The sequence below is a fragment of the Pituophis catenifer genome, unplaced genomic scaffold, assembly GCF_029215685.1.
Source record: "Pituophis catenifer annectens isolate HBS135680 unplaced genomic scaffold, rPitCat1.0.hap2 SCAF_1, whole genome shotgun sequence".
Lineage (NCBI taxonomy): Eukaryota > Metazoa > Chordata > Lepidosauria > Squamata > Colubridae > Pituophis > Pituophis catenifer.
The window spans coordinates 71,303,581-71,316,263 of record NW_027256881.1 but is presented as its reverse complement, the minus strand read 5'-3'; the positions used below and the strand labels follow the sequence as shown (position 1 = coordinate 71,316,263).

At 38.3% G+C, this 12,683-nt stretch overlaps 1 protein-coding gene across 1 annotated transcript; it reads left to right on the top strand.

The window, feature by feature from the left end:
- The first annotated feature begins 144 nt into the window (after nt 1-144).
- Nucleotides 145-11,837, top strand: TAF5L (TATA-box binding protein associated factor 5 like). The gene is made up of 5 exons (XM_070950961.1): nt 145-464; nt 2,354-2,498; nt 5,200-5,304; nt 6,144-6,868; nt 9,069-11,837. The coding sequence occupies exons 2-5, from the start codon at nt 2,357-2,359 to the stop codon at nt 9,864-9,866; spliced, it is 1,770 nt and encodes a 589-aa protein (XP_070807062.1). The 5' UTR covers nt 145-464; nt 2,354-2,356; the 3' UTR covers nt 9,867-11,837.
- The last annotated feature ends 846 nt before the right edge of the window (nt 11,838-12,683 follow it).

Below are 12,683 nucleotides of genomic sequence, written 5' to 3'. Positions count from 1 at the left end.
CCATTGGTTAGAAGGCCACGCCTGCGCAATCGCCTTTCTCTCGGCCCACCTCCCCTCTCCTCCTCCTCCCTCTTCTCCTTCTTTCCCCCCCTCCCTTCCCCCTCCCCCCCCTGGTTTCTCCGAGTCAGTTCCGTCAGTCATGGAGCGGCGGTTTTCAGCCGCGACAGTCATCGAACCTACTAACGCCGCCGGGGCTTGCAACGCGGGACGTCCGAGCCAGCTTAGTTTGCAGAAGGTTCCCCCGGGTGGAAAAACTGCTCGCGCCACCGCCGGAGTCCGCGATCTCCGCAACACCAGCAGCAACCGCGGCGGAGTCGTCTCGCGCGGCTGGGCGCAGTGACTGACGGCGCGAACCCGGGAATTCTTGTCGCGTGCCTGCATTAGGAATCACCCACGTTCGCCGCCGATCGCGCGCCTCTCTCTCTCTCTCTCTCTCCCTGGACTTCCATGCCTGCAATGCTCCAGTGAGTATATTTCTTCCCCGCGGAGCTGCTCCTTTGCTCGGGCGGGTGGAAGAGAGTCGAGGCAAGGCGAGCTGCGCGTGGCGCGCGGAAGCGCTCTCGGGCCCTCCCTGGGTAAAATCGGGCTCTGTCTGTCTTCGGTTTTCCCTTCTTCCCGCCGGTGCAGCTGCCTGAGCGGCAGGAAGAACTGGAGAGTGGGGGTGGTCTTCCCGATCGTGCATGGACCCCCGATCATCTTTTTTTATCCCCCTTTTCTTGTCTTCCTCTCCCCCGTGTTTGTTTGGGGTTCCTTTTTTTGCAAGTGCTTTCCCCGGGGACGGATGTGGCGGAAAAGGCATAGAAACGGGAGGATGGTCTGTGCATCTTGCCTTGTTACGTTGGGAGCATGAAGCCACAGTTCGTGAAACTTTTGAATAAGTGGACTTTATATTTGGCCGCCGGGTATTGAGTTCTGCTCCATCTTTTGCTTTTTCTGATGCTGAGTTATCGGTGGAGATGAGCAAATAGAAGCCGGCATGGACCTTAGACAAAATAGCCACAGTAGAGATTAGCAGTAAATTTAATTCTATCCTATGGTGCAAAATATCATTGTTGCTTATTGTACAGAGACACTTGACAACCCAAAAGTGTTGGTCCTGTCAGGAGTAGTATTTAGGGAGACATGTCTCTGATTGATGGAGAGGAAAAATACCATTTCCAAACTGAACCATTAGGAAGGGAGGCAACAATTCAGCCTGCATGGTAAATTATGAAAAACCACACATTCCCCCACTTGTGATATCACCTGGAATACTCAACATCAATAATACTTTACTTTATTTTTATTTTTACTTTTACTTTTATTAGATTTCTATACCGCCCTTCTCCCGAAGGACTCAGGGCCGTGTACAGCCATATTAAAACACATAAAATTTACAAAATTTAAAAACCATTAAAATCAAATATACAAAAATTTGGCCCACAAATTAAAAAACTAACATACACCCATTAAAATTCATATTCATGTTAGGCCAGCCCGGCTTGTTGAAACAAGAGGGTCTTCAGGGCGCGGCGAAAGGTGTGCAGGTCGGAGATCATATGTACATCTAGGGGCAGCTCATTCCAGAGGGCTGGTGCCCCCACAGAGAAGGCTCTCCCCCTGGGTGTTGCCAGTCGACATTGTTTGGCCGACAGCACCCTGAGGAGCCCCTCTCTATGGGAGCGTATTGGCCGGTGGGAGGCTGTCGATGGCAGAAGGCGGTCTGAAAAGGCCCGCTAAGATACAGTGAAACTAAGAAACTAATCCACCACTCTCATTTATGTAAATTAATCAGTGATGATGTGGATTATTCTGGCTGCATTATCCATTCCTGGTAAGTGGGGAAAGTATTTTGATTTAATAACTCACAACTTATTTAATCCATTTTGACACTAATAAAACTCAATGGGAAGTAAATATAGTCACCTCCAGCTTGTACAGTGTTGAAAAATAATTTGCAAATAAAGATTTCCAAGCAGTTTAATATTTGATGGGTGCCAAGAAATCTAAAAAGTTAGATAGCCGGTGAACACAGCAATTATAGGTTTATTTGATCAATAGACTGGTTAAAAGCTTTGTTTTATGTGATGTGTAAATTAGGCCAGTGACAATTTGAAGTTTTCATTGACAAAATCTTTGCTCAACATTTTGTTAAGGTTTTATTTTAAATAATCATAAAAGTATTTCATTGTCATTGTCCATCTCAAAATGCTGAAATCTAAACATTACCTTCCAATATTGTATGAGTTCTCTCGGATTGAAACATTGCAGTGGCTTGAAGCTTACAATAATTTATGTTTTAGGAAAATGCTACATAAAACTCGTGATTTTACTGTTTCCTTGGAATTAGAATTCTGCGTCTCTTTCCTTGAAGGTCATGAAACGTGTACGCACCGAACAGATTCAGATGGCTGTTTCCTGCTATGTCAAGCGCAGGCAGTATGTAGACTCAGAAGGTCCCTTGAAACAAGGGCTGCGCTTATGTCACACGGCTGAAGAAATGGCAGCTAATCTAACAGGTAGGTAGGCAAGAAAGAAACAGTGAACTTATTTTTATAGTACTACAGAATGTCTAGGCATTTACTTGGAATGAGACTGAACATAATGAATCCAAGTCAGCAGCATTCAAGTGGAGGGGGACTCAGAAAAGTCAAAATGGTAGCTGTGAATGCATGATCAAAATCCCATTCTTTTTTACATGCATTGCATGAGCAGTGCACTTAAGGAGTGGGATTTTTATTGCGTGGTCACAACTGCACTCTTGACTTATTTGATATTCTCTGCAAATGTCCGTGTAAGAAGGTATGTAGTTGAAATTATTTATTTATACATATTTTCATAACTGATTATAAATATAATAATTAAAAAATCATAATTAATTATAACAATTATTTTTATTTGTTGTATTCCATCTTAATTATTTTTACAAATAACTCAAGGTGGTGAATATATTCCTCTTATTTTTCCCTTCAACAACAATCCTATGAGGTGGGTTGAGTCAGACCTGAGAGAGAATAACTAACCCAAACCTGCTAAACCTTTTTTATGGCTAAAAGGTGGGACTAGTACTCATGGTATTCTGCTTTCCAGCCTTAACCACTAGACTAAACTGGTTCTTTAATTAATCAGTTAATATTTGCAAGGAAAACTTACTAAAGATTTTGAAATAAGAAAATATAATGAAACATCTAGTTAATAACTGCTATTGCTGAATATTTGAAAGTGATTCATTTGGGAACTGCATCTTTAAATTATTGTATATCTTGATATATTGAGATAAACTGCGCTTTTATTGGTTTAGTTAATTAGTTGAATTAATCACTGAATTGGAACATTTATTTCATAAGTGAAATAAAATTATGGGAGGTTGTGTGATTTAGAAGTGGTTAATATGTTCTAAACTTATGAGTTCATGGCATACTTAAAATCTTGGTGTGGTAATTCTGGGTTCTATGGATATGTTAAATTAATCTAAATAAGGATGTTATGTCATTTTTGGACAGTTCTATATGAAATAACTGCATTTTAAAACAAATAGCAATAAAGTGTGCAACTTGAAGTTATGATTGGGGGGATACCAGGGACCATACTTATATAAGCATGAATTAGCTTTTTCCTTGAAATCTATGTTGATCTACCTTTTCAGGTTACATTAGAGGAGAGCATCTGTATGCAAACATTTTATGTGTTTTTTTCCATGTATATGTTGGAGGCATTATTAGTGTATATAAGTGCATGTGTATAAAAAACAGTAAAAGCAGCTTCATAGGAAAACAGGTGTATACACTGATCATTCTTGTTTGCAGTAATGCTGGAATACGTGTTAAATAACCTTAGCCACATATTCAGAGCTCACTATTTTTGTATAACTTGTATGAATCCACAGAAAATGAATGCAAGACCCTAATTAAATTAATAGAATTTAAATGATGTAGGATTTGCATAGCACAAGCTGATTAAAATATATTCCTAAAGTGTCTTTTTCCCATTTTTGAGAACTATTAGCCAATTTAACTGCAAAAGTTGCTTCTATATTTCTTCTGATGGGACTTTTATGGGATGCTAACAGTGAAATTTAGGTTTCCAGCTTGACAGGAAATTAATTGTAGAGGTTCCACTATAAGCAGAATCTGTAGTGATGCTGAGTCACACATCTAGCCATCCTGAGGGGTTATTTGTAGACATACCGGTAATCTAGAAAATTATGTTGGTGGAGTAATAATCTCAATGAGGTGAATCCCAACCAGTGCTTAGGAAGGAAAAAGTATTTTATGCCCATCTGACCCTCTCAGTTCTTTGCTTGTCCCGAAGGTGTAGAAGATTCACTGAAGGAGATAGGCTTCCTAAAAATCAAAGATATCTTTTGAAAGCAGGAGCTCTGATACCAGAGTCTCTGTCATTGCCTGAAATCCCTCATTTTTGCATCTATTCTCATGCTACAGTACATCGTATAGAAATGCCTCAGTGGACTTTCAGAGGATGGGGAAGGTCTCCTTCCTTCATTCCTTTCACCCATGTTCTTTTTAAAATTGTGTAAGATAAGTTCACACAGTTAGTGATTCCCAAGCTTAATTAGGATTCTAGATTGTATAGATAGTTATACACTCAAGGTAAAATTATACAAGTGCAGTTCTTCGGATTTATGGTGGACATTTAGATGGACATCTAAAAATGAAAGTGGATTATTTGATTATTGAATAATCTCCACTTAATTTAGGAATGGAGCTAGCTGAAAGAAATAATGGATTCTGACATTTCACGTGTCATCAATTTTCTGTGATAGTAATCCCTGATAACAAGCTAAGCTAAATACTGATTTTTATATATATATATATATATATATATATATATATATATATATATATATATATATATATATATATATATATATATATTTTGTGGCATGTTTAGTTTAGTTACATGTAAATTCGGTCTTTATCATGAAAAAAACTAAACTGGATAAATAGAAATATCTTAACTATCTTAACTTATTTGTAAACTTTATATAGAGACAAGTAGTATACCAAGCATTGTGGATTATTTTCAGCCTGATTGGTACCCTTTCCATTTGTCCTCTAAAAATAATGGAAACTGACGTTTACTAGATTGTTTTAATAATGCAGAAGTTATGTGTTTCAATATAAAAAAGCAGAAAGTTGCATTGCAGCATTCAATGCCTTCGAAAGCCAATTGTCTTCATTTTTGTTTATTTTTTTTTAGTACAATCTGAATCGGGTTGTACAAATGTGATTTCTGCTGCACCCTGCTTAGCAGAGCCCCAACAATATGAAGTACAGTTTGGGAAGTTGCGCAACTTTCTGACAGGTGGGTAAAATCCAGATTGGAGCCATAGATTTGTTAAGTGAAAGGTTCCTGACGTTGTATGCCAGATTTAAGGGTCAAGCAGATTTCTCCAGCACTGCATGCATGCTTTCGTCCTTTGTAGACAGTTGTATAGCTGTTGTATTCATGCATTTGCAAATGTTAACATTCTGGGTAGGGAATACTATGCCAATAACAATGGCACAGAACAAGTCAGATCAACCAATCAGCATGCAGGACACACATCTCTGCTTGAATGGGGAGGTATTTGTGTTGGGCCCGTCTGCAGCCATTTGCAACCTACACTTAACCATCAACCCCTTTGCTATCTAGATATGCGGTAACGGCTACAGGCAGTTGCAGGCAACTCTAAACCAACCTTTAGTCATTAGGGCAAGACTGTGATTTCTCAAAAGCCATTGGAATGTTAGTCCCTGCAATTTCCATTTCTAACTCTTATCTCTGCTCTGATGGCATGTTATTCTCTATCAAAGATGCCAGAATAAAGTAAAGAAGCTGAGTACCTTGTCTGATTGGAGTTCCATAGACAGAATGGCATTCTGTTACCAGAGCAATTCTTTTAAAGGGCCAGAGTGTAACTGGCTACTTATCTGCCCACCCCTAATTCTGCCACAAATAATGTTCCTATGTAAGTTTTAGAATTACCCTGTATTTCTTAATGAACAAAAAGTAATGTTGAGTATTCCCTGATTTGTTTTTAAAAAATGTAATCAAAAGGCTATCTGTAAATAGAGTGGGAGATGGCTTGCTTAATTTTCACTCTTCATATCTGCTGAGTACTCAGTGAGGAAAAATGACATTTCTTTCTCTTCGATGTTTAGATTCAGATTCCCAGCATAGCCAGGAAGTGATGCCTCTCCTGTACCCTCTCTTTGTCTACCTCCATCTCAACATGGTCCAAAATGGCCTAAAGAGCACAGTGGACAGTTTCTACAGTCGCTTCCATGGGATGTTTTTACAGAATGCCAGCCAGAAAGACATCATTGAACAGTTACAAACTACATTAACAATTCAAGACATCCTGTCCAATTTCAAGCTCCGGGCATTTCTGGACAATAAATACGTGATCCGCCTTCAGGAAGAGAGCTACAACTTCCTCCTCCGCTACCTCCAGAGTGATAATAATAGTGCTCTCTGCAAAGTCCTATCCTTGCATATTCATCTAGATGTGCAACCCACCAAGAGAGTGGACTACCAGCTCTATGCTAGTGGTGGCTCGTCACGTAGTGAGAGCAATGGCCTGGAACCTACTGATATGCCTGCTTCCATCCTGCAGAATGAAGCAGCCTTGGATCTCCTGCAAGATAGCATTAAAAGAGTCAAAGATGGGCCACCATCCCTTACTACCATATGTTTCTATGCATTCTATAATACTGAGCAGTTGCTGAATACAGCAGCGATCTCGCCAAATAGCAAGCTGCTGGCTGCTGGTTTTGACAATTCCTGTGTAAAGTTGTGGAGCTTACGGCCCAAGAAGCTGAAATCTGAGCCTCACTCAGTAGATGTTTCCCGAATCCACTTGGCGTGTGATATCTTGGATGAAGAGGTCCAGAGCATCTTGTTATCCTGTTTTGTTTTTTTTATTGAATCATGGGTAGAATGTATTACGCTTATGTTGAAATGCTTTATGTGAAAGATTTTCAAAATTGTCACGTTCTCACAAACCAAACCAAAAGCAAAATCTGCCTCACACTGATGCTTTCCTTCTACCTATTAGTCACATGGGTAGGCTGGACAGTGAGAAATGATAGGGAGCCAACAATAGTTTGCCTGGGAAAAGATTTAAGTTAAAACTGCCCATTTTCCCACCTCTGATAATAGTAGAACTGATCAAATACTTGTCCTTATTAAATTGCACACTTCATTAGCCAATTATGACTCCTTATGGTGGCAATTTCATTCTTCATTTGCATTTATGGTAATACACCTCAACTTTTCAAAGGCACAAATCGAGATGAGTTATAATATTTGAGTCAGAAAGGGAGACTCAGAAAGTGCTTTCAGTTATAATCTCTAGATTTGCTCATTAGAAGGAAAGTTACTTATAGATCGCATGTACCCCTGTAAGAACTCATGAACTGTATGTTCAGGGCGATTTTGAGACAGAATTCAATAAGATGCATGATTAATCTAGCTATTATTTCTACCTCTACTGTATGTGGCATAACTGCCTAAACGCAGCAGTGGTGCAATTGCCTAAAATAACTCATAAAGTAGTCTTGTGCAACTAATGCCTAGAGCAGATTGGTCAATGATCAAATAAATTATTTCAGTTACAGCAGAGTTCTCCCAACATTCCTGGCTTTCTGGACCGGCAGGGGAAGAGGGGATGGTTCTGTGTGAGTGGCTGGCAAACGCGCATGTGTGCACAGTTCCATTTGTGCGAGCAGTGTGCACACAAGCCTGCTGCTTGCTTAAGTGGAACGCTCGCTGCTCCTGCAAGTGAGATGTGCATGCATGTGCTCGCTGCCCATTTCCATGGCCTGGTTGTAAATCTCTCGGCCCACAAGTGGGCCATGGCACACAGGTTGGGGACCCCTGATTTACAGTATAAATATGCTATATATAATTTTATCAATTTTTAATAGAATTGAGGGTGATGGCAAAAGTAAGGAAGGGTCTCTCAGTCTTCTGATTATAGCACAAAATTTGTATATTTTATTATTTTTTCCTTAAAAACAATGGTACAGAATTTTGCAACATACACCATACAGTTGTACCACCATACAATGGTACAGAATTTTGCACCATAGAGTTTTCTGTCTGTAAAAAGAAATAATGCAAGCAAGACCCAGTTACATGTTGTTATACATCCAGATGTTAACATAATCCAAATAATATATTTGCAGAAGATGCAAAGCATCTTAGTTCCTCTGGCTGTTGGTGTATATCTGCACAACAAGTTGTTATGGTTTAGTAAGATATGTACAGAATTCTTTTTGACCTGACAGCAGTTTTAATATTCTAGCCATGGATCAGATATAGAAATATAGAATATAATAGAAATAGCAGTGCCTGTTTCCATCCCTCAGGTACATTTCAGATCGTACTTCTTAAGAGACAGTTGCTCTTTGAAATGACAGCTACTATATGGTGTCCCTTGGGACTCCATATCATTTTCAGTGCTTCTCAACATCTGCATGAAACTGGTAGAGAGGTCATCAAGGATTTGAAGCTGGGTTTAATCAGTATATTGTTGACACCCAGATCTACTTCTCTATAAAAACATTGGGTAATGAAATGATTCATGTAAATGCCTGCTTGCTATTAGTGGTAGTTGAAGGCAATGATACTGGATTGATTAGTCTCTGAATGAGGTATTAATTCCATGGAAGCTATAGTTTTATAAAACCATAAAGCTTCCATTTAAAACTAAAATTTGATGGGCCTATATTCTCCCAGAAAGAGATTCAGTAGAAACAGATGCATTCTCTATGCTCTTTCTTAGATTAAAATGATATTGGTATACAAGCTGAAAATATCCAAGCTTGATTTCTCTTCACATGGCTGCTTTTATATATGATCCACAAACTTTAGTTAGTATAGGATTTGGCAGCCAAGTTGGTCTTTGAAAAGGACTCTCAAGAAGATCATTTTTTACCAGCGCTTGGGAGAGTTTCACTGACAGCCTATTTATTTCTGTTAGTTGTAACTGGTAAAAAGGCTATTACTGCTTTGATAAGGACATTGAGAAAACAAAGCTTAGAGAAAGTTTGTCTGAAGAAACTTCTTTATTCTTTTTACAGGCTGAAGATGATGATGATATAGGAACTGAAATGAAGTTATTAAGAGGGCACTCTGGACCAGTGTATAGCACAAGTTTTTTGTCAGACAGTTCAGGATTGCTGTCATGCTCTGAAGATACAACCATCAGATACTGGGATCTTGGATGTTTTACAAACACTGTCTTGTACCAAGGACATGCTTATCCGGTGTGGGACCTGGACATCAGCCCTTGCAGCTTGTACTTTGCTAGTGCTTCTCATGACCGTACAGCAAGACTCTGGTCATTTGATCGGACGTATCCCCTACGGATATACGCGGGCCATTTAGCAGATGTCGACTGCATCAAGTTTCATCCAAATTCTAACTACTTGGCAACAGGATCTACAGACAAAACAGTGCGGCTCTGGAGCACCCAGCAAGGAAACACAGTACGTCTGTTTACAGGTCACCGAGGTCCTGTCCTGTCCCTTGCCTTTTCTCCCAATGGTAAGTACTTGGCCTCAGCAGGTGAAGACCAGCGCTTAAAATTGTGGGACTTGGCATCTGGAACGCTTTACAAAGAACTACGGGGGCATACAGATAATATCACCAGCCTTACTTTTAGTCCGGATAGTAGTTTGATTGCTTCTGCATCAATGGACAACTCTGTTCGCGTTTGGGATATTCGAAACACTTACTGCAATGCTCCTGTAGATGGCTCTTCCAGTGAGCTAGTTGGAGTATATACTGGACAGATCAGTAATGTACTGAGTGTACAGTTTATGGCCTGTAACCTTCTTTTAGTGACTGGAATTGCACAAGAGAATCAGGAACATTAGCCTTTTTGAAAATGGGACAGATGTTATTGAAAATTAGAGTCTATTATAAACTAAGATTATATATAATTGACTGTGAATTTTTCCCTCTCCCTTTGTTAGACATCCAGAATGATGGAAGTACTGTATTTGAAAGTATCTTTTATTTTTGCAAAAATGATAGGAAGGGAGAGCAATAGAAGAATTTCACCGTAGTTCTACATTAGTGCAAAGTTAGGAAGCAATGTAATAAAGTGAACAGCCCAGAATATTTTGATATAGGGGTAGTCCAAAACCTGGTCCAAACAAGTAAAATCATCACTGGAGCATTTGCACTTAAATATCCTGCATTGATGGGAACATCCTATCTATTTCTACTACTGACTTGTCCAAATAGCAATTATGTAGTACAGCTAACATCACCTTGGGTAGAAAAATATATTCTGTTCTGAGGATGTTCCCAAATATACAACATTTCAATAATGTTTAAAGTAATACCAAAGGGCAGTTTCCCAACTCATTAGCATAAAAGATATGAGATTAGATCCAAATAATAATAAAGAAAATCTTCCCTTCCACGAGATCTCTTTGATCCAAGAAAGAGAACCGGGTGAGTGAAGAAGAAGGAAAGACTATTTCTCACTGCAATCTCTATGATTTCCCAACTTTCTGCAGTTGATTTTCAAGAAAGTAGAAGGGGATTAAAGGAGAAAGAGTGTTGCCATTGTATTTTTTTAAAATATATATATGTGGCAGTTGTTGTCACTTCTAAATATATAAAGTGGTTTTAATTCTTTATACGGACCATAACATTTGCAACTATTCCTAGATCAGAAATTTGGGGTTTTCCTGGATCTGTTTGAACTGTGATGATGACATAAAAATACTAGATTAATCGATGAAATAATAATTAGCTGTGGAAGGAACCAGCAAAACATAGCTGAATTTGTTGTAGCACATTTCAACTCCATGTAGAAAGACAATTCCCCTCCTCAGAAACATTATCTGCAGACCATATGAACAAAGATATCCAGGGAATGGAAGCTAGTATCATTACATCATTAATTAATAGAAGCTTTGTCAATATCTGATGTTTTTCACTGAAATAAACATTTCTGTAAGTTTTCATATACAAGTGTCAGCATGCAAAATGGAGCGGGAGATGGGAACAGCAACTTTTAATTTCTTAATTCTAAGAGAAGATCAAATATTTCTGCTTTCGAAAAAAAGATTTTGTATTTTTTTTAATTAAAATGTTTAGTTTAAAGAGAAAAGTTTGGCATCTCTGTATGGAATTCAGATTTTATGAAGTAGATAAATCTAACTTTGTCACATGGGTAAGAATCTTTTTGTATCTTGTCCATGTCGGTCTAACAAATATACAAAAATCATCTCTTCAGAGTTCTGTACCATTTTGCAAATTGTTTTTTTAAAACTGAAAACATTTTTGTATACAACTTTCCCTAACATAACTTTTTACACATCTTGTATGCATCATTTCCCCAAATATATTGATTTTTGTATACGTCTTTTTCAGCCAAAAATACTTTAAGCCAGATGTTTGCAGGCTCTGAATTTTATGTCTGTTCACATTGTGGACTCTATGTTGATGGATCGCATAATTTTGCTTGAAATAAAATCCATGACAGGTTTCTTACCCAGATATATGTTACAAGCGCTATTCATGTTTTATGCACTTAATTTATAAATTTTGCAAAGAAGTAGAGGCTGAAGAAAGCAGATTTTAAACAAAACTAACATACAACATGTTTTAAATTTCTGATTGCTATTTTAAAATGCAACAAAATGAGCAACCATTTCTTATCAACTTTAATAAAAGTATACAAAAGTTTCTGATGCTTAAAAAAACCAATGCAATATAAATAGCTATAGCCAGGAAGCAAAGCTAATGCAGGGTTTCTTTCCGTAATATATGAAAGTTTATTCCCTCTGCAGTCCTCAAAACCCACTCAATGTTGTACAATTGAGATATTCCAGGGCAGATTTTGGAGGGCTCACAGAATTGCAGAGAAAAGTAGAGGAATTCTGTTACCCAAGTGAAAGTACATTTGTACAATGTTGGATGTTGTTTTTATGTTTCTTTAAGATGGAATGCTCAACTTTTGAGGAGAAAAGTGTTATAATAGAGACTGTAGTTTGAAAGAGAAAAGGAGCTGTGACAAAGGACACTAAACTTCATTACATTTAAATCACACAATTCAAGTACTCATGCATTTGATTATTTTCTACTTCCATCACTTTAAAATTCAGTTCAGTAGCAATTTTTGAAGGAGCATGAATTACACATCTAAAAATAGTCACCACAACATGCACAGTAAATTAACTCAACATTAAACAAATATGGACCAAAAGAAAAAGATAGGTGTTAGGTGCCAAAGCCTGTTGAAAAAATGTCTTCTAAAATGGCAGATACTGTATGGTGGTGCCAGGACTTTTCTTGGGGAAGTATATTCCAGAGTATGGGAGCCTCCATTCTGATTCATGCCCCTTTTACCTCTTGCAAGGATGAGACTAGTTGATTCTAGCTGTCCATATAGGATGGGCACACACAAAAAAACAAGAATTTCCAAATCAGAATGGCAGCAAAATTCTTTTACAGATCTTGGATTATTGAGATTAGGCTATGATTCCAAAAAACAACAAAAACCCACAGACATCCACAAACAGTAAATGTATGCCACAGACAGCAAGAATTAAGCTGCATTGATCTAAAATAGCACAATTGTTTAAATGCACAGGCTGTTAAAGAGCGGAGTTGAATCATAATAAATACTTCATGAACAGAAAGCCTTGTACATTTTGTGTTTTGGAGCTGGCTAA